This window comes from Cololabis saira, chromosome 2 (genome assembly GCF_033807715.1).
Source record: "Cololabis saira isolate AMF1-May2022 chromosome 2, fColSai1.1, whole genome shotgun sequence".
Lineage (NCBI taxonomy): Eukaryota > Metazoa > Chordata > Actinopteri > Beloniformes > Belonidae > Cololabis > Cololabis saira.
In genome coordinates this window covers 55,792,826-55,819,842 of record NC_084588.1, presented here as the reverse complement: position 1 = coordinate 55,819,842, position 27,017 = coordinate 55,792,826, and the positions used below count along the sequence as shown (strand labels likewise).

Sequence of the window (27,017 nt, the reverse complement as noted above, 5' to 3'; positions counted from 1 at the left end):
TCGGAGTTATTTGAGACCTTGTCAGAAGCCAAAATCTGGGTTTTTCTCACAGCCAAACCGGAAGGTTCTAAGTCGAGGTTCTTGTTTCCGGGGCAACCAGAGCTCAGCTGCTGACTCATTTAGCCAGAACTGGTCACATGACCCAGTCAGTACAGACTTCATATACTTTAACCTGGAAAATGGAGAAATCTGAACCCTGACCTTTGACCTTAGCCGACCCCCAGTCCTGCTGGGAACCGGTTCATGGTATATATATATATATATATATATATATATATATATATATATATATATATATATATATATATATATATATATGTATATATTTATTATTATTATTAATATATATATATTTTATATATATTAAATACACACACACACAGTAATTGGTGTAAATTAGCCCCGCCCCTTTATTCTGATTGGCCGGTATGTGATAGTCCGATAACTTTTAAATGGTTTGAGGACACGGTTCTGGTGCTGCAGCCGCGGTGCAGGACACGCCGGGCCGGTGTTCGGCCAAAACGTGTTTCCTGCCAGAATCTGATTTCTCCCTGAAAATGGGTCTTTTCACCTGCAATAATGGATTGAAGGCCAAATACAGTTAATGAAAAGTTGTTTCTGCCTAAATATGATTTGATCTCATTCTTGAGCTTCATAATCTGAAAATCTGACGTTTTAGCGCTATCGCTCAACGCGCTGCTTTGTGCGCTCCCGCGGCCAGAAATCACATTCTGTTAGGAATCCCATTTTGGCCCGACAGCGGTCGTACGACACCGGGCCTCCTCTCGGCCTCCACCTTCAGATCACACCACTTCTTTTTTTATTTCTGCCACAGATCTGTCCGTTCACTCACGACGTTTAGCGCAGCAACGCCGTGCTGCCACTCACTCTCTTTATTTTATAGTATTTATCGTATTTATACATTTACTGTGACCACCAAATAATGTGGTTTCCTGCCTCCACCTCATCCTCAACATCTCCATCTCAGTCTCCGTGAACTTTAGTGTCCCGGTAGCTCGATACGTCTCATTCATCCTGACGCCCAAACAGGCTGCAGGTGGCGCTGCACATGCTCAGCTGCTCATTCATATACAAATACAGTCATGAACTACTTTGCATTGACCATTTATGGTGTTGTGCAACTCATAGGTAGCTTGGCTGTCCAGTTATCAAGGCTAATGATAATTCTATTAAAGAATTATTAATAATTAATAAAGTTGACTATTTATCAAATTGTATTATCAAAAATGATAATTCTCGTAGGGGCACCACCGCCGGGGCCTTACTTCCGGTGGGATTCGATAACTAACAGCAGAAAATCAGTCTCATATGATTATGGTTTATCCTGCAGAACAGCAAATCTTACAGAATAACAGTGAAGGCGTGATGTCCGAACACTAGGCTCTGCTTAAACAAATCAATTTGTGACCAAATCTTGCATGAAATAACAACAACCACTCGTTAAAAAAATCAATCAGGATTTATTCACATACGGGTATCAAAAGATGGTAAATAAATACCCAATAAATCCCGATGGCAAAACTACCTTGTTACAAAACCATTACCTAACTAGAAAAACAACAATCAATAAAATGAAACATAAACGTTAAATGCATGGAATGAAAAGAAGAGAATCAAATGTAATAATAATAAAGATGATAAAGAACACAATAATGATAACGTACAGTAATACGCATACAGTAATCTCATTAAACATAAGTTCAGCTTTACACCGTTCTAACTGACTGATCGCCCAAACACAGCCTCACGTCTCCTCTGGATTCTGCATCTGGGCTGCGGGTTCTGTCGGGGGTTCCAGTCCGATGCGGCCTCGTTCCTCTCGGCTTTCAGTCCAAGCAGTCTCTCGTCTCTCTCTCTTCTCCTTCGACTCTGAAGAAATAAAAAGACAGGGGTGCAGCAGCCGGGCGATCCCGCCCTGGTCAACGGAGCCTATCACGGCGTCTCGGTGCGCGCGGGGATCCGGTCCACTCGTCGGACGTGCGGGCTCCCGTCCGGGCTGATGAGCGCGTGGGCCTCACGGACACAGGTGGCTGGGTGCTCCTCGGGCTGAGCTGGCAGGCTGACCGGAGGATCAGGCCCTCCTCGGGAGAGAACTTAGAGCGGAGAGAGAAATTAGAAAGGAGAGAAACTTGGGAGCGCAGTGCGCTCCGTGGTAACGGGTCTTACGCTCCGCCGGACACTCCAGGCTCGAAGCGGCTCCCCCCCCCGTCTCGTCGCAGCGCTCAGGAATAAAATGGGTAGATGCGGCCGTGGCTGCCTCGGTCGGCAGGCACGTCTTGTCCGGTCCGCTGGCTGAGGGAGAGCGTGAGCACTGGGCAGGAAGGGAGCTTTTGAGTTCCGCGGGCTGCGTGATGTCACCAGCCCCTGGCAAGTGATTGGGTGCTTCCCGCTTTTGGGCTTGGGGCGGTTTTACTGAGAGGGACAGTCCCCCCCTTCAGGGCTCGCTTCCTGGGCTCCATTTAGTCTGAACCCCCCCTGGTGTCGTCACCCCAGGGAGTCTGTTCCTGGTCCCTTTGCGTTGTCTTTTCCTTTGTTCCTCCAGGTCTGGCAGGAACCCTGCTGGGTTTGTGGGGGCTATACTGCGCCTGGCCCCCCTCCTAGGTGTCGTAAACTTACTATCTCGAGCTAGGCCGTGGGGGTCGTAAACGGACTATCTCGGCCGAGATCACCAGGAGGCACATTGCAGCCGGTTTTCAGCTGAGCAGTTTCAAAGTTTCAAATATACACATTCACGAAATGTTCATACACATTTATAAGTCCAGAGTTCACGTGGGCGACGCCCAACAATGGTATAAAGTGGGCGTGTAGAGGGCGGGATATGAGGAGAATTCACCTTCAGCCTTCCAACTGACTGTGATTTATAAAGAGAACATTGCGTGCACACGGTTTTATAAATCCGGATTTTTTTGTGCACCCGCCATTTTCGGCTTTTGGGTTTACGTGCACTTTTAGTTTGAATTCTACACCTCATAAATGAGGCCCCTGGTCCTGGTCCTGGTCCTGGTCCTGGTCCAGGTCCAGGTCCTGGTCCAGGTCTAGGTCCAGGTCCTGGTCTGATGTGGTCTCTTGTCCCCCCTGCAGGACCAGGCGTTCGGGGAGCTGGAGAAGAACAGTGATAAGCTCCTGCAGGACTCGTCGTCCTCCGACAGCAGCCAGCCGGCTCACCTGCACCAGCTGCTCTGCTCGCTGCAGAAGCAGCTGCTGGCCTACTGCCACATCAACGCTGCTGCAGAGGTAAGACCCGTGTCTAACCAGACCCCCCAGACCCCCCTGACCGGTCTAACCTGGTCCCCCAGACCCCCCAGACCCCCAGAGTCCGGGTTAGAGACAGTTAGATACCTGCAGAAGCAGCTGCTGGCCTACTGCCACATCAACGCTGCTGCAGAGGTAAGACCCGGTCTAGACCGGTACCAGGACCCCAGACCGGTCTAACCTGGACCCCCCAGAGTCCGGGTTAGACTACTGTAGTCTCAGAAGCATCAGAGCTGCTGCGGCGGCGGCGAGACGTAAACATGTCAGCTGTCGTAGTAAACAACTTAGTTTTATCTGTATCCAGCTGCTGCCGTGGCTTTAAATCAGTTTACTTTAGTAAATGTTGTATTTATTGTATTTCTTGTATTTATTGCAGAACTCCAGCAGCGTGGCGTTGCTGCACAGTTTACTTTAGTAAATGTTGTATTTATTGTATTTATTGCAGAACTCCAGCAGCGTGGCGTTGCTGCACACTTTACTTTAGTAAATGTTGTATTTATTGTATTTATTGCAGAACTCCAGCAGCGTGGCGTTGCTGCACAGTTTACTTTAGTAAATGTTGTATTTATTGTATTTATTGTATTTATTGCAGAACTCCAGCAGCGTGGCGTTGCTGCACACTTTACTTTAGTAAATGTTGTATTTCTTGTGTTTATTGCAGAACTCCAGCAGCGTGGCGTTGCTGCACAGTTTACTTTAGTAAATGTTGTATTAATTGTGTTTATTGCAGAACTCCAGCAGCGTGGCGTTGCTGCACAAACACCTGCAGCTTCTTCTTCCTCACGCCACCGACATCTTCTCCCGCTCGGCGGCGCTGATCCAGGAGAGTTCCTGGAACGGAAGCATCAGGGAGAAGCTGCAAGGTGAGGAGTTTCTGTCCGTCTGCTGTTAGAGCTGGATGAAAACAACACTAACCCCCCAGGACTCCTGGATCAGACCCAGACCCCCCCAGACCCCCAGACCCCCCCAGACCCTAACCCTAACCCTAACCCTAACCCCCCCAGGACTCCTGGATCAGAACTATACAGACCCCCCCCCCCCCCCCCCCCGACCTGCCCCTCCCATATACCCATAAGCTTATGATGTCGTTTTCAGTGTCATCCTTCCTCTAAAAATGGCGTCCGTATTAACGGAGCCATCGGTGTGAACCGGAGTCAAGTTCTCTCGTCTGATTTATGTCTGACCTGGAAATAAAGCTTTTTCTGATTCTGATTCTGATCTTCTTCTAACCCTAACACCACAACCCTAACCTTAACAACCCTAACCTTAACAACCCTAACCTTAACAACCCTAACCTTAACAACCCTAACCTTAACAACCCTAACCTTAACAACCCTAACCTTAACAACCCTAACCTTAACAACCCTAACCTTAACAACCCTAACCTTAACAACCCTAACCTTAACAACCCTAACCTTAACAACCCTAACCTTAACAACCCTAACCTTAACAACCCTAACCTTAACAACCCTAACCTTAACAACCCTAACCTTAACAACCCTAACAACAGAAACCGTCTGATATTCAGGCCGATACTTTTTCCTCCTCCATCCCAGAATAATCCTCCAAGATGGCGCCGTGAATAACGGTCGCTAACGGTGTTGACCGGAGTCAAATTCCCCGTCTGACATTTGCCATTCTGGTTCTAACCCGGTTCTGATCTGGTGCTGGTTCTAACCTGGTTCTGATCTGGTTCTGGTTCTAACCTGGTTCTGATCTGGTTCTGGTTCTAACCTGGTTCTGGTTCTGATGGTTCTGATCTGGTTCTGGTTCCAGACGTGATCTTCCTCTCTGCCGCCGGCTCCATGCTGTGCCAGATCTGCACGGCTCTGCTGCTGCTGCCGGTGTCGGTGGCCCGGCCCCTGCTGGTCCAGCTGCTGGACCTGCTGCCCCCCCTGGACCGTCTGAACCGGCTGCTGCCGGCCGCCGGGCCGCTGGAGGACCAGGAGCTGCGGTGGCCTCTGCACGGTGAGTAATGGGTCACATGACCGGTACACCACCCCCCCAACACCCACCTAGACCCCCTGGACCCCCCTAACCCCCCCATGACCCCCAAAACCAACCCCAACCCCACCCAGACCCCCTGGACCCCCCTAACCCCCCCATGACCCCCAAAACCAACCCCAACCCCACCCAGACCCCCTGGACCCCCCTAACCCCCCCATGACCCCCAAAACCAACCCCCTCACCGCTGGAGGACCAGGAGCTGCGGTGGCCTCTGCACGGTGAGTAATGGGTCACATGACCAGTACACCACCCCCCCAACACCCACCTAGACCCCCTGGACCCCCCTAACCCCCCCATGACCCCCAAAACCAACCCCCTCACCGCTGGAGGACCAGGGGCTGCGGTGGCCGCTGCACGGTGAGGAGACCGGTACAGTAGACCCCCCAGACACCCTAAACACTAACTATAGGCTTTACTAAACAGAAAGGTTTTAAGTTTAGTTTTAAAGGTGGAGGTGGTGTCAGCCTCCTTAACCCAGATTGGAAGTTGGTTCCATAGTAATGGTGCCTGATAGCAGAACGCCCGCCCTCCAAATCTACATTTAGATACTCTAGGAACTACGAGTAAACCTGCACTCTGAGAGCGGAGAGCTCTGCCAGGAACATAAGGCTCTATCAGGTCTAATAATAATGCAGAGCTAAGCCGTTTTGGGCTTTATACGCAAGTAATAACATTTTAAATTGGATTCTGAATTTTATGGTAAATCAAGAAAACACCACGTGTTTAAGTGCTTGTTGTGGTGGCTGCTAACGGGTGCTAACCGCTAACTGCTAACTGCTAACAGTGATCCTCTCCACCCCCAGGGATGTCCGACTTCATGGAGCCGCCGTCGGGGCCAGGGACAGGGCCGTCCCCGTCCCTGCCCGCCCCCGCGCTGCCCTGGGTGTGGCTGGTGGACCTGGAGAGGACGGTGGCGCTGCTGGTGGGACGGTGTCTGGGGGGGATGCTGCAGGGAGACCCCACGTCCCCCGAGGAGACGGACACCGAGTACTGGCTGAAGACGCCGCTGTTCAGCAACGGCCTGGAGACGGACGTCCCGCAGCTCGGTGGGTGGAGGTGGAGGAGGTGGAGTAACAGCTCCCCTGTCTCCCTGTCTCACCTGTCTCACCTGTCTCACCTGTCTCACCTGTCCTCCCTGTCTCACCTGTCTCACCTGTCCCCCTCTAACCTCACCTGTCTCACCTGTCTCACCTGTCTCACCTGTCCCCCTCTAACCTCACCTGTCTCACCTGTCTCACCTGTCCCCCTCTAACCTCACCTGTCTCACCTGTCTCACCTGTCCCCCCTGTCCCCAGACTCCTGCGTCAGCGTCCTGCTGGAGACGGCTCTGTCGGGGAACGAGGAGCAGAAACCGCTGGACTGTCCACTACGTCCTCTGCGTCCTCTACGTCCGGACCTGGTTGTCCTGGTGGACCTGTCTCTGGGTTCCACCAAGGAACCGTCCAGCAGCCTGTGGGTCAACATGCAGGACTACGCCGTGAGCAAAGGTCGGGTCATTTCCCCCGTTGTTACATGCAAATGACAGTAGTCTCATGAACAGCCTCACTCCACTGCATCCAAAACACAACCTGCAACTTTCTTGTTTTTTCTTTCTTGCTAAACCTTGTCCCCTTTTCAACATTTAATCAGTTTTTTTCTTTTAGTCTTAAATTAGTCAATCTTCTTCTTTTTAAGTTACGTGTATTATTTTGCAAGATTTTGTCTCCATTTTTCTTCATCTAAAGTTTGAGGGAAGTCTCCCATACCAGCTAAGCATCTTTTAGAAATTATTTAGGCATAAGTTTCAGCTTAACCACGCCTCTGCTATTTTTAGCCAGTTATTTTCTTTCTTAAGTTTCTTTCAGGACACAAGTTTCCTTTTTTTTACAGTTTGGTTTTAGCCTGATCTTTTAGTGAACAATTTAAATGTATGCGTCTCAATTTTGGAAACCCCTCATTGAACATCGACAGTTTCCTGTCATAAACATCAGACAAGACAAACAGTAGACAAACATGAAACAAAACCATTAAAAAACATTCCGATAGAAACCTCTTCTCGTTATTCTGTACTTTAAAAAGTCCCCTGACTTTAAAGCCGGTCCTCGACTGAGTTAGATGTTGGTCTTACGCACTGCTCTAGACTAGTATTTTTAAAAGTCCCCTGACTTCAAAAAATCGGGTCCCCGACCCGCCGCCAAAACACCTTTTTCGCTAACCCTCTGGTTAGTATACACAGAATTTCACTAAAAAGAGGTCTCACCAGTCTCCTACTGCCTTCCCTGGCTCGGGATCTCGTCGTCACCTGGACTCCCGGAACAGCGCAGACCAAATCTGGGCCCGTTCCCTGAAGTCGGAAACGCTGTCAACAGATTTTAGATGGCCTGTTGAATCTACGCCGCCCCAATCGTCACAGCTCGAGAAATCCCGGGTTTCGGCACCAAATGTTAGGTTCCTAAATCAACATACATAACTTAGGAAAGACATAGAGACTGTTGGTTGATCTTTAAGGCGCTTCTGCAGAAGCTTTGGAGAGAAGTCTGAGGAGCTTCAGGGCAACACGGCCCTCCTCTGAGAACTCGTCAGGTCTTCTCTCAACTTGCTGCTTCTGCAGGACGCTTTTATTTGAGGAAAGGGTGACAGGAATCACCATATTTGGACTGTCAGTGTATAGATAATGGACAATGAACAGATGGAGAACAGACATGGAATCAGATGATGGTTAAAAAGGTCACACCTATGACTTTTCAGTTAATAAGCAACTAATCTGTGGTGTGCAGAGCAACAAACATCTTTAGCTTAAAGTCTTTAAAAAAACACAAAAGGTCAAAGGGGTCAAATGGGGCCCCTTCTGGACAACAGGAAGTCTTGGACAGATCTGTCCAACTGCACAATAGTCAACTGTTAACAGAGCAGACGACCCCCCTGAGTACCCTCAGGGAGTGGCCTGTCCTGTGACTTCTGTTAACAGTGATAAGGATGTGAAAAACCCAGCAGTCTCTTCTCTGAGCTCATTCTGATTCTGATTCTTCATAGTTTCATAAAGACAAATTCATCAAAAAGGTTGATTAACCTCAGACCCATCTCCTAGATTACCCAGAACCCCTGTCTGGTAAATTACCCAGAACCCCCTAGATTACCCAGAACCCCATAGATTACCCAGAACCCCTGTCTGGTAAATTACCCAGAACCCCCTAGATTACCCAGAACCCCCTAGATTACCCAGAACCCCTGTCTGGTAAATTACCCAGAACCCCCTAGATTACCCAGAACCCCCTAGATTACCCAGAACCCCCTAGATTACCCAGAACCCCCTAGATTACCCAGAACCCCCGTAGATTACCCAGAACCCCCGTAGATTACCCAGAACCCCCTAGATTACCCAGAACCCCCGTAGATTACCCAGAACCCCCTAGATTACCCAGAACCCCCGTAGATTACCCAGAACCCCCTAGATTACCCAGAACCCCCTAGATTACCCAGAACCCCCTAGATTACCCAGAACCCCCGTAGATTACCCAGAACCCCCTAGATTACCCAGAACCCCCTAGATTACCCAGAACCCCCTAGATTACCCAGAACCCCCTAGATTACCCAGAACCCCCGTAGATTACCCAGAACCCCCGTAGATTACCCAGAACCCCCTAGATTACCCAGAACCCCCTAGATTACCCAGAACCCCCTAGATTACCCAGAACCCCCGTAGATTACCCAGAACCCCCATAGATTACCCAGAACCCCCGTAGATTACCCAGAACCCCCGTAGATTACCCAGAACCCCGTAGATTACCCAGAACCCCCGTAGATTACCCAGAACCCCCGTAGATTACCCAGAATCCCCCACTGACGTCTCTCCCGTTGCAGACTGGGACAACGCGTCCCTCAGCAACGAGGCCCTGCTGGACACGGTGTCCCGGTTCGTCCTGGCCGCCCTGCTGAAGCACACGGGGCTGCTGGGGGAGGCCGGCGGGGAGGGGAGGTGAGTCCAGTACAGCCCTCACCCTCTCACCCTCACCCTAACCCTCTCACCCTAACAACCCTCACCCTCAGACTCACCCTCCTAACCACAACCACAACCCTAACCAAGGGGAGGGGAGGTGAGTCCAGCAGAACCCTCACCCTCTCACTCACCCTCTCACCCTAACCCTAACAACCCTCACCCTCAGACTCTCACCCTAACAACCCTCACCCTCCTAACCCTAACCAAAACCACAACCCTAACCACGGGGAGGGGAGGTGAGTCCAGCACAGCCCTCACCCTCTCACCTTCACCCTCACCCTCTCACCCTAACCTTAACAACCCTCACCCTCTCACTCACCTTAACCCACAGAGAGGGGAGTCCAGTACAACCCTAACCCTAACCTTAACCTAACCCTAGCCCTGAAACCCTTAACCCCCGGAGAGGGCAGTCCAGCACCTGCACAACCCCTTACCCCTAACTAACCCTAACCCCCTCAGCCCTGCAGCAGAACCCTCACCCTCTCACCCTCACCCTAACCCTCTAACCCTAACCTCAACCACAACCCTAACCCTAACCCACGGGGAGGGGAGTCCAGCACCCTAACCCCCTCAGCCCTGCAGCAGAACCCTCACCCTCTCACCCTAACCCTAACCCTGCACCCCCCTCAGCCCTGCAGCAGAACCCTCACCCTCTCACCCTAACCCTCACCCTCTCACCCTAACCCTAACCCTAACCCCCTCAGCCCTGCAGCAGAACCCTCACCCTCTCACCCTAACCCTAACCCTGCACCCCCCTCAGCCCTGCAGCAGAACCCTCACCCTCTCACCCTAACCCTAACCCTGCACCCCCCTCAGCCCTGCAGCAGAACCCTCACCCTCTCACCCTAACCCTCACCCTCTCACCCTAACCCTAACCCTAACCCCAACCCCCTCAGCCCTGCAGCAGAACCCTCACCCTCTCACCCTCACCCTAACCCTGCACCCCCCTCAGCCCTGCTCTCCCTCAGCCCTGCAGCAGAACTACACCACGCATGTCTGATTTCTCCAGCAGGTACCAGCCCTCCAAGGCCCTGGCCGAGGTTTATCGCAGCGTCTATAAAGTCCGGAACCGTCTGCTGGCCTGTAAGAACATGGACTTCATCCAGACCAGGTCGTCCTCGCGGGAGAGACGGGTGAGTAACGTCCAGTCAAAGCTCAGCAGGGAGTGTTGGCCGGGGGAATTACAGCTCAGTCAGGGAGTGTGGGCCGGGGGAATTACAGCGTCACAAACAACGATGGACGATAAGCACAACTATGTTCCTCCAGTACGACAGCCGGTAAACAAGCTCGGCCCGGGGGAACGTTAAACGGGACGACAGCCTAGCTGGCTCGCCAAGTTAACTTTCTAACTTTATACTAATAGGGCCTGGTCGTCTTGACGTCATCACGCGCTTTAAAATGTCTGCACAATCTTGGTAATAATGCATTTTGGCTATTATTACCCGCGGTCTTCCTCCAGGTTTCCTTGGAGCCCGGCTGAGATGTGACCGGTCCACTCGTGGGTTCTTATCCATTTGCAGAAACCTCTTTCAGTAACTTAGCTTAGCTGCGGTGGAGCTGGATCCTGGAGCTGCATTGCCGGGGGGGCCGTCATATTTGAATCTCCGTAGCTTGTTCGCCATTTATGTAGATTTTTTGCTCATTTGTCTTTACTCCAGTTAAAAAGCGCTTTATATATTTAACTTTAGTACGGTTCCACCGGAGCTCCAGGAAAAGCGTCTTACACCATGTTGGCTCACCAGCGCCCGCTCCATTACCATCATTTCTGAACATGTTTTTCAGATCTGATTCTAAGAACGAGAACAGAATCCGATGAACATAAAGGTGCTGAAAGCTGATGTTTGGTTCTGGGTCAGATCTGAGCTCCTCCATTACCCCTTTTACACCAAGCTGGTTCCAGGGCTGGTGCTAGAGCCGGTTCGCGGTTGGTTTTAAGTAAGAACCGGTTGAGAACCGTTTGCTTTTACACAAGCTGGTGCTGGCCAGCAGCTGGCTAGAGAGCCACGTCATCACGTTACTGCAGACGTCTGTCTACGTCACCATTTCCCGGTACAACTAGCGCCAAATTCAGTCACCACAAAGGAGGCTCCGTTGGCTCGGTCACCTGCACAGAATGCCAGACCACCGGCTGCCCAAGTGCATCCTCTACGGCCAGCTTTGTGAGGGCGTGCGAAGGAGAGGACGTCCACTTCTTCGCTTCAAGGATGTCGCGAAACACGATATGAAAGCGTTAAATGTCGATACATCTAGCTGGGAAAGGACGGCTGAAAACCGTAGCAGCTGGCGTCGCACACTTTATGCTGGTGGAACTGAACTGGAGCAGCGATGGTTTGAAAAACTAGCCCGCAAACGCACTAACACTGTTTGACTCATTCAGCTATTAACACTATAATAATCTCACGTAGATAAAATTTTGCCATTATTAAATAAATGGATGTAATAATAGAAGAGTCTGCTAACTTAACCGCCGTCTTCAACGCTCCGTTGTTTAAAAACGGCGCTCTTCCGTGTTTACTTTGCTTTGGTTGTTCAGTAACCCCTTTCCCCAGCCCCTGACGTAAGGGACGTAGCCCCCGACGTAACGTGGTTCTTTTCCTAGACCTGCAAAGACCTGGTTCTCCTGTAGCACCAGTTTTGAGAGCCAGGAGCCGGTGCTTAGGCTGTGTAAAACCAAAGAACTGGTGCTAAGTCTGGCTCTAGCCCAGAACCAGCCCTGGAACCAGCTTGGTGGAAAAGGGGTCCATGATTGTTTGGTTCTGAGTCAGATCTGATCTGAGCTCCTCCCTAATATTTGGTTCAGATCTCAGACAACCAGGACTCCCTGGACCTGGACCCCCAGGAAACCTCGTTCACCCGCACCATCGACGAGGAGGCGGAGCTGGAGGAGCGAGCCGACCGCGAGAGGGAGGACGGTCACCAGGACCACGAGGACGAGGAGGAGGACCGGGAGCACGAGGTCATGACGGCAGGAAGTGAGTGGAATCTAAATTAATCTAAATTATAAACTAACAACACAAAAACCAAACGCTTGTTTTGCTTTGAGTGAGCTCGGCTTTGACTAAAGGGGACTAAAGTCTTCCTGGCTGGAGTCACACTGCAGTTCTGCGCTTTAGGACTCAAATATCCCACAATTCCTCAACTCTTTATTGTACTTTAGAATAAAACAATAAGCTCAAACTTCCTTGTAATAATAATAATAATAATAATAATAATAATAATGGTAATAATGGTAGTAATAGAAATAATAGTAATAATAATCATAATCATAATCATAATAATAATTAATAACAACAATGAACTTTTGTATATGAGTCTCAGAATGTGTAATGGGTCTTTAAAAAATAAAATAATTGCAGACATCAATTTGTGCGGCGAGAGGAGAAAAATAAATAAATGAACAATAACCACAACGTTTAAAACGGTAAACTTCCCATTCAAAGGAGTGTGATCCTACTGAGCATGCTCAGTGATTATAATAATTATAATAATAATAACTAGACAATTTCCTCTCAGAAATATCGAGAGTGCCACGGCGGGCTGCTCCCCATTTGTGTACATTATTGCATTTTTCAGCAATAAAGGTGAAGGACTCAAAACTAAGTCTGATGACACCACACAGGATTCTCTATGTCAAACCATTCAAAAGTTATCGGACTATAACATATCAACCAATCAGAAGAAGGGGCGGGGCTAATTTGTATATATAATATATATATATATATATATATATATATATATATATATATATATATATATCCCATGAACCGGTTCCCAGCAGGACTGGGGATCATCTAAGGTCAAAAGGTCAGGGTTCAGATTTCTCCATTTTCCAGGTTAAAGTATATGAAGTCTGTACTGACTGGGTCATGTGACCAGTCCTGGCTGAATGACTCAGCAGCTGAATTCTGGTTGCCCCGGCAACAAGAACCTCGACATGAGGAAGGTTCCGGGTTGGCTGTGAGAAAACCCCAGATTTTGCCTTGTGACAAGTTCTCAAATAACACGATTTGTGAGAAAACCGTAGCTCCTTCCAGAAAAAACGGAAACATCGTGAGAGACACAGAACTCGGCAGATTCTGACAATCTTGATTTTATTCAGATATTCCTTAAAATGCGTTAGTAACGGCAGTGTGAAAACAAAGTGAGATTATTTGAAGAAAACTTTTGATTACATTACAGCCAATGGAGACCGAGGCAGGAATTGGCGCCGCTTTATCCCCCCCGAGTTTAAATTTTGTGCATACTCCGCCTGTCAAAGTCACATTTTATGAATCCCAACACCTATGTCTACATTCTGACCAGAAATTATTGGTCTCCTTTTTGCGGTTTGGCCGTGAGCTCCATTAACAAATAAAAATTCAGGTTATTTTTTACTCTTTCTCCCACTCTAGCAACTGACAACCGCACTCTAGATTTGACAAAAAAGTGATTTCCAGTCCTCGCTTGAGTGCTCATATCTTGAAAAGTTTACATCTTAGGAAAAAACTGTTCAGGGTTTGGAGAGAGAAGAGAAGTTTTCCTCCTCCTTTGAGTTTGAATGACATTTCTACGTGCAAGTATGAGAAAGTTACGTGACTCAGAAAAAAGGTGAATTTTGGCTTTTTTTTCGACATTTTCCCATCCGCTTTGAATGGGGTTTTTTGGCGTTTTTTTTGGGAATAACTTTGGGAAAAATGGGAATTTCAACAACAAAATCATAGCACACTATTCCCGATTGAGACACTCGTTTTGATATATGATTTGTCTGGGTCCTCTGAAATCTGTAGGAGGAGTAGCGAACCGAATCTGTCCGGAAAATGAATAATAAACACGCAGGATAACAATAGTTCCTCTGGCACAGCCAGAGGAACTATTGTTATCCTGCACTCTTCCTCCATTGCTATGGCATAGCTGTGGAGGAGGAGCCTCTGGCGCAGATATATATATATATATATATTTATTATTATTATTATTATTATTATTATTATTATTATTATTATTATTATTATTATTATTATTATTATTATTATTATAAATGCTCAGTGATCCGAAGCTGGAAGGCTGAAGTTGGTGTTAGTTTAATGGGTGATTTGTTTCTTATCTTTTATCTCTTCTCTTTTTTTATCCTGTTTTTAATTTAAATTTTCTTGATCTCGATGTTTATCTTTGTGTCTGTGAAGCGTCTTTGAGGTCTTTTAAAAGCGCTCTTTAAATAAAATTGATTATTAGGGCCCGAGCACTGACAGTGCGAAGGCTCTATTGTATCAGTAGAAATTTTTGTTATTTTCCTTGTTTTCCTAATTTTTCTTCCGATGAAAGGAGGGCCTTTTTTCCCCCTAAACGTGCCCTAAAAGTCACCAAATTCTGCACCAAGCCAGGCCTGTTGAAAAATGTGATATTTAATCGTTTGTATTAATGGGCGTGGCCTAACGGCTCAACAGCGCCCCCTAGAAAACTTTGTGCCTCAAGCCCCACGATACGGTTTGATGTACATGCACGAAAATCACGACACACCTTTATCATGTCACAACTTAAAGAAAAGTCTCTTGGCGCCATGGCCCAAACCCAACAGGAAGTCGGCCAGGGCCCGTTCATCGCTGCTTGCAGCTTTAATTATTATTATTATTATTATTATTAGGATTCATCGTTAACATAAGGAAAATCTGAAGTTCTGCATTAGTTTGGAGTTTGTGGTGATGCTGCTGCTGCTAACTGCTTCCTGTGTGTGTGTGTGTGTGTGTGTGTGTGTGTGTGTGTGTGTGTGTGTGTGTGTGTGTGTGTGTGTGTGTGTGTGTAACAGAAATCTTTCAATGTTTCCTGTCAGCGCGGGAAGTGGCCCGTAGCCGGGACCGTGAGCGGGCCAGCAGCACGGGCCTGGGTTCAGGTCTGGGTCCAGGTCTGGGTCCTGGTCTGGGTCCTGGTCTGGGTTCTGGACCGGCCTCCCGGGTGGAGGAGGACTCCCCGCCCCCCCAGGAGGCCCGGCGGGGCAGCTCCTCCCTCCCCGAGGGCCAGGATCTCTACACGGCCGCCTGTAACTCGGTGATCCACCGCTGCGCCCTGCTGGTTCTGGGGGTCAGCCCGGTTCTGGGGGAGCCCACCAAGCAGAACCAGAACCAGGACGAGGGTCTGGTCCAGACCACGGCAGGAACGCAGGACAGTCTGAGCTTCATGACCAGGTGAGAAACTCACCTGTAGTTTCAGGACGTTCCTGTCCTGGAGACCGGGAGTCAGAGCCACCACTGGTTCCTGTTAGTGCAAAGAGACACACACACTACATTACCCATGATCCTTCACTCCGTCATCTACCCATGATCCTTCACTCCATCAACTACCCATGATCCTTCACTCCAACTACCCATGATCCCTCAGGACACAGGAGAGCAGGAGTCAGAGCCACCACTGGTTCCTGTCACTGCAAAGAGACACATACACTAGTGATGCACCGATTGTTCGGTAACCGAAATTGTTCGGCCGAAAATGGCAAAAAAAACACTTTCGGTGTTCGGTGGAATAAGTGGGAAAAAAACCGAACAATTAATAACGGCGTTGTAAAATAAGGAAATAGACTGGCCGCTCCGTAACTGTTGCACCACAAACATAAATCGTTGGCCAACCAAAAAGTAACCACATAAGAATTTTACCAACATTCACCAGGAGGTGGAACCAAAACAACATAATGCTGGGAAATTAAAAAAAAATCATTTTTTTATGTTCAATAAATATTTTCTACCTTGTAATTTTGTAAAATATTTTTTTCTTTGAAAAGCCTAAATCAAATGTATTTGATTTATGCAATGGTGAAAAAATTGGCAAAATAAATGAAAAACTGCTGAAGAACCATGTTCGGTATTCGGAAAAGTGTTTATTATTATGTTCGGTTTCGGTTTCGGCCACAAATTTTCATTTCGGTGCATCACTAACATACACTACATTACCCATGATCCCTCAGGACACAGGAGAGCAGGAGTCAGAGCCACAACTGTTCCTGTTCCTGCAAAGAGACACTCAGGGCCAAATCCACAAACAACAGATTGCGCCCGCAAATAGCGCTGTGAATTGCGCCGCATTTGCGCCTGCAATTTGCCCCGCTTTAAGGTCCTATTCACAAAAGATTTTGCTCTAATGATATGCCGGCGCAAACACGCCCATAAAGTTCTACAGCTGAGTGCAGTTTTCCCTTGTCTGAGTAGCGGAGCTGTTTCCAGTGTTCTCCATATTTCAGCACACAGATTGGTCCATAATGAAAACTGCAGAGAGCACAACAGCCTCAACTTTCACGTATTTGTACTTCTCTAGTATTTCGCATGTATGACATAAGCTAATGAAATGTCAAATGTTAAGAGGCTGTGCGCATTTACGCACAAGGCACAGCACCGGTAACTTCATTAACACCGGATCGGGATCAGATCAGGATCTGACGGTAATTCATGTTCTGTGTTTTGCTACACACACCTACAGGTCAGCTGTTAAACACACACATTCTAGATTTATATGTTTATATGGTGGAATTGTTTGTAATAAAGCAGCCCCTTATGTATGGATGAATCCTGAACTCCGTCCTGTTACTTTTATTTTTAAATCCGAGATAAGTCCACAACCCCACTTTATCTGATTGTCTACAGTCATGTCTGACTGTAGATTTCACCCTTAATATCATTCAGTATCACACAGGCTTGAATGATATTGAAGAGAGAGAGAAACAGAGAGATGGGGAGTGAGGAGTGAGTTTGCAGCAGTTAATACACGCTTCCAAAGACTATTTTTGCGTGTGGCAAATAGCGCTGGCCTTTGTGAATAAGACGTTTTTTGCAATGAGGCTTATTTGCATAGAAAGGGGGCAATTTTGCGCCGAATGTATGAATATTACCTAATTTACATGCATGCAAATGGCACAGGCGCACCATGACACTATTTGCTTGGCAGCGCAGTCTGTGGAGCAATTCGCTCTTTGCGGGGGCTTTGTGAATTAGACGCTCTCTTTTTGTCTCATTTGCACCGGTTTAGCGGCCGCAAAAGCCGCGCAATCCTTTTGTGGATTTGGCCCATATACTACATTACCCATGATCCTTCACTCCATCAACTACCCATGATCCGTTTTTGTTCCAGGAGTGAGAGTCTGAGCACCGAGAGCCGCTCCGTCCAGAGTTTCCGGTTGATGATGAAATCCAGGAGCGAGTCGGACCTGTCGCAAGCCGGAGTCGGACGAGGAGGGATGTAGTCTGGTAGGTGGAGAGACCAGAACCAGACCCCCCTATCAGAACAGACCCCCTTAGAGACCAGAACCCCTTAGAGACCAGAACCCCTTAGAGACCAGACCCCCTTAGAGAACAGACCCCCTTAAGAGACCAGACCCCTTAGAGACCAGACCCCCTTAGAGACCAGACCCCCTTAGAGACCAGAACCAGACCCCCTTAGAGAACAGACCCCCTTAGAGACCAGACCCCCTTAGAGACCAGACCCCCTTAGAGACCAGACCCCCTTAGAGACCAGAACCAGACCCCCTTAGAGACCAGACCCCCTTTAGAGACCAGACCCCCTTAGAGACCAGACCCCCTTAGAGACCAGACCCCTTTAGAGACCAGACCCCCTTAGAGACCAGAACCAGACCCCCTTAGAGACCAGAACCAGACCCCCTTAGAGACCAGACCCCCTTAGAGACCAGACCCCCTTAGAGACCAGACCCCTTTAGAGACCAGACCCCCTTAGAGACCAGAACCAGACCCCCTTAGAGACCAGACCCCCTTAGAGACCAGACCCCCTTTAGAGACCAGAACCAGACCCCCTTAGAGACCAGAACCAGACCCCCTTAGAGACCAGACCCCCTTTAGAGACCAGACCCCTTTAGAGACCAGAACCAGACCCCCCTTAGAGACCAGAACCAGACCCCCCTTAGAGACCAGAACCAGACCCCCCTTAGAGACCAGAACCAGACCCCCCTTAGAGACCAGACCCCCTTAGAGACCAGACCCCCTTAGAGACCAGACCCCCTTAGAGACCAGAACCCCTTAGAGACCAGACCCCCTTAGAGACCAGACCCCCTTAGAGACCAGACCCCCTTAGAGACCAGACCCCCTTAGAGACCAGACCCCCTTAGAGACCAGAACCAGAACCCCCTTAGAGACCAGAACCAGACCCCCCTATCAGAACAGACCCCCTTAGAGACCAGAACCAGACCCCCTTAGAGACCAGACCTTAGAGACCAGACCTTAGAGACCAGACCTTAGAGACCAGACCTTAGAGACCAGACCTTAGAGACCAGACCCCCTTAGAGACCAGACCCCCCTTAGAGACCAGACCTTAGAGACCAGACCTTAGAGACCAGACCTTAGAGACCAGACCCCCTTAGAGACCAGACCCCCTTAGAGACCAGACCCCCCTTAGAGACCAGACCCCCTTAGAGACCAGACCCCCCTTAGAGACCAGAACCAGACCCCCCTATCAGAACAGACCCCCTTAGAGACCAGACCCTTAGAGACCAGACCCCCCTTAGAGACCAGAACCAGACCCCCCTTTAGAGACCAGACCCCCTTAGAGACCAGACCCCCCAATCAGAACCAGACCCCCTTTAGAGACCAGACCCTTCAGACCTTCAGACCCTCAGACCCTCAGACTCCACCCACAACACTAGACCGTGTCCTCTCCTTCCTTTCAGAGCGCTAGGAGGAACGTGGACCTGGACCTGGCCTTCTCTCAGAAGAAGAGAGGTAACACCACCGTCACGGGGGGTTAGGGTGGTGGGGTTACTGGGGATTAGGGTTAGGGTTGTGGGGGTTAGGGTTGTGGGGTTACGGGGGATTAGGGTTAGGGTGGTGGGGTTACTGGGGATTAGGGTTAGGGTTGTGGGGGTTAGGGTTGTGGGGTTACGGGGGGTTAGGGTTAGGGTGGTGGGGTTAGGGTTGTGGGGGTTAGGGTTACGGGGGTTAGGGTTAGGGTGGTGGGGTTACGGGGGATTAGGGTTAGGGTTGTGGGGGTTAGGGTTGTGGGGTTACGGGGGGTTAGGGTTAGGGTGGTGGGGTTAGGGTTGTGGGGGTTAGGGTTACGGGGGTTAGGGTTAGGGTGGTGGGGTTACGGGGGGTTAGGGTTGGGGGGGGGGGGGGGGTTACGGGGGATTAGGGTTAGGGTGGTGGGGTTAGGGGGGTTAGGGTTAGGGTGGTGGGGTTACGGGGGTTAGGGTTAGGGTGGTGGGGTTACGGGGGTTAGGGTTAGGGTGGTGGGGTTAGGGTTGTGGGGGTTAGGGGGGGTTAGGGTTAGTGATTGCGGCCCCCTGAGGGGAAGACAGCAGCTGGATGAGGGGACGGCAGCTTGGCTTCCTTCAGGTCCAGGTCGGTCCAAAGGCGTTCACGTGGAGGCTGGAGGAGGGCGGTCCTTGGCTGGTCCTGGTGCTACAGCAGACCTGTAGGGTCATGATCCTGGACCTGTAGGGGACAGGAAAGAGAGGGGGGCCTTCTCTTTTATAGCTGCGCCCAGAAAGTCCATGCTCCTTCCTGCAGCTAGGAGTTTTGTCCAATCAGAGTGTGGTTCCTGATCACCAACGGGCCACATATGCAAATCCTGGCTGAGCTTCGTGTCCACGGGGGTTTTCCTTTGCTCCAAGCCGTGTGGCCACGATGTCGTAAAGATGGTTCTTCTCCAGGTCCTGGTTCTGATGGTTCTTCTCCTCCAGGTCCTGGTTCTGATGGTTCTTCTCCTCCAGGTCCTGGTTCTGATGGTTCTGGTGGTTCTTCTCCCCCCAGGTCTCCTCCACGGCTCCCCCGACTCCCTGGCCGAGTCCTGGTTCCGGGCCAAGCTGAGTCGCCAGCAGAGCTACGGCTCGGCCCAGTCCTACGAGGAGTCGGACCTGGACCTGAGCCGGGACCGGGACCAGAACCCGTCCCTGGGGGTCCACGCCCTCATCGACAACACGGTCAGCTTCGTCAGCGGAGACGTGGGCCTGGCGCCGGGCCTGACATCGGGCCTGACGCCGGGCCTGACGCCGGCCTTCAGGGAGCCCGAGGAGAACATGTCCACCAGCCCGCAGGCCACGGTGCTGGCCCTGGAGCAGCAGCAGAACCGGGCCGAGGTGAGAACCGGACCCTCCGGACAGTACTTCCAAGTGATCGCCGTTGTGGCGCTCGAAACCCGGAGACTGCGTTGGGGGGGCTGATAAGAGGGGGGGCGGGGAAGGCGTTGAGTTGAGGGAGGTGGTTATCAGTAAGTGTGTGTACCGGTAAGTCCATGAACCTTCCCCCAGAGCTGCTCTCAGCCAATGTCCTTGATGTTATCAGACGGCCCGGTCAGTTCTGATCCAGGTCCACAGGTGTTCCTGAGAGGGGAGGGTTAGTGGGGGCAGAGTCACCTTGTTTACATTCCACCAGGGAGATTGTGACCAGAGCGATCGGCCAAACCGACCTGTCAAGGCCAGATTATAGAATCAACAATTATATTAAAGAACAGACAGACTCAGTAATTTTCCGTCTGCCTTCAGTCTCTGGTTCATCAATGGCGACTCCAATCAGACGAATTTGTGATCAATTCCCGCTAAGCCGAGCTTCCAACTTCTCCAAGGTCTTCTCCATCTTACCAATGGTCTTATCTTTGGTCCTGGTTCTGATGGGGTCTCTGTTGCAGCTGCGGTTGGAGGCGCTGCACCAGGTGGTGGTTCTGATCTCGGGGATGGAGGAGAAGGGCGGCCAGAACCTGGACCGGACCGGCAGCCAGAACCCGGACCGGACCGGCTGCAGCTTCCAGTCCTCGTCTCTTCTCACCTCCGTCCGGCTGCAGTTCCTGGCCGGCTGCTTCGGCCTCGGCACCGTGGGAGCCGGGTGTCTGAAGAGGGAGAGTGTGCAGCTGCACCACTACCAGGTACTGGTTCTGGGGGGTCTGGGTCTGGGTCTGGGGGGACCGGGGTCTGGGGGGACCCTGGTTCTGGACCTGCACCAGGATTCTGTTAAACTGGCCAATGCAGGCAGATTTTGCGTCTGAAATCGGGACGTCCCTTCTCTCGGCTGCGCGTGGCCGCGGCGCTGCGTGCTCCCGACCAGATCGTGGATGAAAGCGCGATAATAATAAAAATAATAAAATAATTACAAAGCTGCTGTGAAATATGGTGTAATAGATGTACTGTAATTATTTTCTGTATAAAAATTTAATTTAAAAAGACGGGTTTTATTTACTTACTCTCTGGTGGGTAGAGAGGAGAAAAAAAGCCAACAGACATGCGCCGACCGGCCGAAAAACATCGGTGACAATAATGTCTTCAGACTAAGTCTACAATCATGAACATAACACAAAATACTTACATTAGGTGAAGCTTGTGTGAAAACCCTGGAGATCTCTTTCTCCACCGCGAGTGCATGTGCAAGTGACGTCACCACGCTGCGCGCGCAACAACGTCCAATGGATTTAACATAAAAATTCATTAAAAATCAGGTGTTGGACATACATTTATGAAATCAACAGGATATTTTCACATCACAGTAAACAATATCTTTACGAAGTTTGAAGTTAATTGGACATGGCATGACAAAGTTATGATTTATTTATATATGAGTTCATATTTTGAAAAAAGTGAGTGTTAAACTTTTCCAAATATATGTTCCAGTGTATGATTTTTAAGTCCTGTCGAAAGGTATCTGAATCTGAAATTTAATTGTCCTAAGACAAAACCAGTGATTTTTAATGATTATTTTACCAGAAATCCAGAGTGACGTAGAATTGCGATTTCGTTCAAGTTATGACCACGATACGTGACACAGTCAATAAGGCCTTTATGACAATAATATGTGTGGATTTCATTGTGATTGGATGAACGAAACAGTAATTACAGCACATAATTTGATGAAAAAAGTATACCTGACCAAAAGGTGGCGCTATGGAGTTCAATCCAAGATTGTCATATCCACTTGTTCAGAACGGAAGCCTGATTACATGTAGAGATTTTGGGTCAAATTGGACAAAGTATGAGCAACTTTTATGTTCATGGCGAGACACCGAAATTTGACAACCTCTAACGGCCACGCCCTTTGACACAAACTTACAGTTTTCTCTGTCAGTCATCGTCAATGTCTTACCTATTATCTGACCAACTTTGAGATCAATAAACTGATCTCACTTGGAGCACGGATGCATACTAGAAGACATGACAATTCCTGGTGCCAACAGGTGGCGCTACAACCGATCCTGAATATTCCACCATAGATGTCTTCAGGCTCAGACTACAATCATGCACATACGTTTTCAACCACATCAAATCATGTATTGCTGAGTTACAGCCAATTGATGTTTGATGGCGAGGCTTAAAAATGACCTCAAACTTCGCCGGATCACTACGGTCACGCCCTCTGGTAAAAACTTAAAAGCTTCACAATTTAGCGTCGGCCATGTGTATAGATTGTACAAAATCTCTAGGAGGAGTTCGTTAAAATACGAGGCCTGGAAATGACCAGAATTCATGAAAAATGACATTTTCTGTTCAAAATGCTGGACTTCCTGTGTAACTTACAGCATGGGTCCAAGACACTTTTTTGTAGAACTTTGTCTGATATAATAGACACATAAAGGTCATTGCTGTAAGTCAAACCATATTGTGGGGCTCGTTGAAAAACATAAAATAGGTGGCGCTATAGAGCCTAATCCTTTTCGACCCATGCCTGTCGCCCATAAAATACGTAATTTTTCGCGACTCTGGAAGCGTGTGCAAAATTTGGTGAGTTTTCGAGCATTTTAAGACCTCCAAAAAGGCAATTTATTTCCGGCGAGAATAATAATAATAATAATAATAATAATAATAATAATTAAAGCTGCAAGCAGCGATGAACGGGCCCTCGCACTCACGTCCACCGACCCCATAAGCATATCAGAAATGACACCACCCACGACTCTCTATGTCAAACCATTCAAAAGTTATGGCAGAAAATCGGGACAACCAATCAGAAGAAGGGGCGGGGCTAATTCAGGCCAATTATGGTCAAGGACTCAATACCGAGTCCCATGACACCACCCACGACTCTTTATGTCAAACCATTCAAAAGTTATGGCAGAGAAAAGTATTCTAGGGGGCGCTGTTGAGCCGTTAGGCCACGCCCATTAATGCAAACCATGAAATATCAAATGTATCACCAGGCCTGGCTTGCATGCAAAATTTGGTGACTTTTGGAGAACTATCAAATATGTACCAATCAGATGAAGGGGACGCGTGCTTTTTCGCGTCTAGCGTCGCCACGGTAACACTTTTGAAAGAGAAAAGTAATGTGTGTCGTCGCAGGACAGAGACGCACATTTTGATGTAAAAAAAACACAAAAATTGCTGACAAAAAATGTCATCATAGGTACCGCCAGGCTCGAACTCTCAACTTCTGGCACCAAAGACCACAATGCTGTGGCTGAGCTATGTCTCAGCTATCCCTTTCACTTCGACTTACTGCCTTAAGAGAGACCAACATAGCGATAAAATGTCTGGAAATTTTTTTTCCTAATTTTTTAAATATTTGTAAGGTATAAATATTAGTAAAACACTACTATTTTTATTACTTTTTCTGTAACCATTCTACCGAGGTTCTAACCGGGCTGAGCACGGGTCTATTTCTGATGTCACCATATTACAGGGAGCTGATTGGTCGGGGAGCGGGTCGTCATCACCTTACTCGCCACTGATTGGTCGGGGGGCGGGGCCGTCATCACCCTACTCGCCACTGATTGGTTGGGGGGCGGGGCCGTCATCACCCTACTCGCCACTGATTGGTCGGGGGGCGGGGCCGTCATCACCCTACTCGCCACTGATTGGTCGGGGGCGGGGCCGTCATCACCCTACTCGCCACTGATTGGTCGGGGGCGGGGCCGTCATCACCCTACTCGCCACTGATTGGTCGGGGGCGGGGCCGTCATCACCCTACTCGCCACTGATTGGTCGGGGGCGGGGCCGTCATCACCCTACTCGCCACTGATTGGTCGGGGGGCGGGGCCAGCAGACGTTTGAATCAGGAAGAGGGACTCTCTATGTCAAACCATTCCAAAGTTATAGCAGAAAATCGGGACAACCAATCAGAAGAAGGGGCGGGGCTAATTAAGGCCAACGAAGCTTAAGGACTCATGACAGAGTCCCATGACACCACCCGCGACTTCCTATGTCAAACCATTAAAAAGTTATAACAGAATAAAGGGACAACCAATCAGAAGAAGGGGCGGGGCTAATTCAGGCCAACGAAGCTTAAGGACTCATTACAGAGTCCCATGACACCACCCACGACTTCCTATGTCAAACCATTCAAAAGTTATGGCAGATAAAAGTATTCTAGGGGGCGCTGTTGAGCCGTTAGGCCACGCCCATTAATGCAAACCATTAAATATCAAATTTATCACCAGGCCTGGCTTGCATGCAAAATTTGATGACTTTTGGAGAACTATCAAATATGGACCAATCAGATGAGGGGGGTGCGCTTGTTGGCGTCTAGCGTCGCCACGGTAACACTTTCGAAAGAGAAAAGTAATGCGTGTAGTCGCAGGATGGAGACGCACATTTTGATGTATAACACACCTGGGGGCACGTTACGGTTCGGGCTGAATTAATTCTCAAAGGAATGGCATAAATTTCGCCAAAATGACACAATTTATTCAAAATAGCCGACATCCTGTTCGGTTTCGGCCATGGCTCCAAGAGACTTTTCTTTAAGTTGTGCCATGATACAGGTGTGTAGCGATTTTCGTGCATGTACGTCAAACCGTATTGTGGGGCTTGAGGCACAAAGTTTTCAAGGGGGCGCTGTTGAGCCATTTTGCCACGCCCATTAATGCAAACCTTTAAATATCAAATTTTTCGCCAGGCCTGACTAGGGTGCAAAATTTGGTGACTTTTTGGGCATGTTAAGGGGGGCAAAAAGGCCTTCACTTTGTCAGGAAAATAATAATAATAATAATAATTAAAGCTGCAAGCAGCGATGAACGGGCCCTCGCACTCACGGCCACCGCCCCATAAGCATATCAGAAATGACACCACCCACGACTTCCTATGTCAAACCATTCAAAAGTTATAGCAGATAATCGGGACAACCAATCAGAAGAAGGGGCGGGGCTAATTCAGGCCAATGAAAGTCAAGGACTCCATACAGAATCTGATGACACCACCCACGACTCTCTATGTCAAACCATTCAAAAGTTATAGCAGAAAATCGGGACAACCAATCAGAAGAAGGGGCGGGGTTAATTTTCACCAATTATGGTCAAGGACTCAATACAGAGTCCCATGACACCACCCACGACTCTTTATGTCAAACCATTCAAAAGTTATGGCAGAGAAAAGTATTCTAGGGGGCGCTGTTGAGCCGTTAGGCCACGCCCATTAATGCAAACCATGAAATATCAAATTTATCGCCAGGCCTGCCTTGCATGCAAAATTTGGTGACTTTTGGGGAACTATCAAATATGGACCAATCAGATGAAGGGGGGCGCACTTTTTGGCGTCGAGTGTTGCCACGGTAACACTTTTGAATGAGAAAAGTAATGCGCGTCGTCGCAAGATGGAGACGCACATTTTGATGTTAAAAAAACCACACAAATTGCTGACAATAAACTTTGCATTGTGCTGGGATCGAACCGGCGATCTCCTACACGAAAGACGTTGACATTACCCCTCTGCTACGAATCAGCTTGGCCGTTTTCCGACTGACTGATTAAAGAGAGACCAACATAGCGATATAATCTGAGTCCCGAATTGTTTTTTCGTAATTTTTAAAATATTTGTAAGATAAATATTAGTAAAACCCCACTATTTGTGCTTTTGTGAATAGCATGTTCCAGTCTTTACTTCCTAGACCCACACACTGCATGGAAGATTTGAGCATTTGATTTATTGTTCACGTAACATTACTTTTATTTTTTCACAACCAAACCACGCACTTTATTTATGTCATTTGCACTGGGCAAGGACAAAAAATAAATGATTCCACCAAAATTCCAGAGATTTTTGTGGTTGGCTGACACATTACCAGCATATTTCAAATATGTCAAACCATTCAAAAGTTATAGTCAGAAAATATGGACAACCAATCAGAAGAAGGGGCGGGGCTAATTCAGGCCAATGAAGGTCAAGGACTCCATAAAGAATCTGATGACACCACCCACGACTTCCTATGTCAAACCATTCAAAAGTTATAACATAAAAAAGGGACAACCAATCAGAAGAAGGGGCGGGGCTAATTCAGGCCAATGAAGGTCAAGGGCTCCATAAAGAATCTGATGACACCACCCACGACTCTCTATGTCAAACCATTCCAAAGTTATAGCAGAAAATCGGGACAACCAATCAGAAGAAGGGGCGGGGCTAATTAAGGCCAACGAAGCTTGAGGACTCATTACAGAGTCCCATGACACCACCCACGACTTCCTATGTCAAACCATTCAAAAGTTATGGCAGAGAAAAGTATTCTAGGGGGCGCTGTTGAGCCGTTAGGCCACGCCCATTAATGCAAACCATGAAATATCAAATTTATCGCCTGTCTGTCTTGCATGCAAAATTTGGTGACTTTTGGAGAACTATCAAATATGGACCAATCAGATTTCAAAATGGCCGACTTCCTGTTCTGTTTCGGCCATGGCTCCAAGAGACTTTTCTTTAAGTTGTGCCATGATACAGGTGTGTAGCGATTTTCGTGCATGTACGTCAAACCGTATTGTGGGGCTTGAGGCACAAAGTTTTCAGGGGGGCGCTGTTGAGCCATTTTGCCACGCCCATTAATGCAAACCATTAAATACCAAATTTTTCGCCAGGCCTGGCTTGGGTGCAAAATTTGGTGCCTTTTGGGGAACTATC

At 48.7% G+C, this 27,017-nt stretch overlaps 1 protein-coding gene across 1 annotated transcript in view; it reads left to right on the top strand.

Moving 5' to 3' along the window:
• The window catches only part of LOC133418579 (probable E3 ubiquitin-protein ligase HERC1), a 142,982-nt gene that overhangs the window by 36,765 nt on the left and 79,200 nt on the right, over nt 1-27,017 (top strand). The window contains 14 exon segments of the mRNA XM_061707349.1: nt 3,103-3,255; nt 4,004-4,136; nt 5,050-5,241; nt 6,084-6,326; nt 6,576-6,767; nt 9,121-9,235; nt 10,269-10,389; nt 12,057-12,228; nt 15,036-15,411; nt 17,342-17,426; nt 17,428-17,457; nt 18,888-18,939; nt 19,969-20,294; nt 20,843-21,076. Of these exon segments, the coding sequence (XP_061563333.1) occupies nt 3,103-3,255; nt 4,004-4,136; nt 5,050-5,241; nt 6,084-6,326; nt 6,576-6,767; nt 9,121-9,235; nt 10,269-10,389; nt 12,057-12,228; nt 15,036-15,411; nt 17,342-17,426; nt 17,428-17,457; nt 18,888-18,939; nt 19,969-20,294; nt 20,843-21,076 (2,424 nt within the window).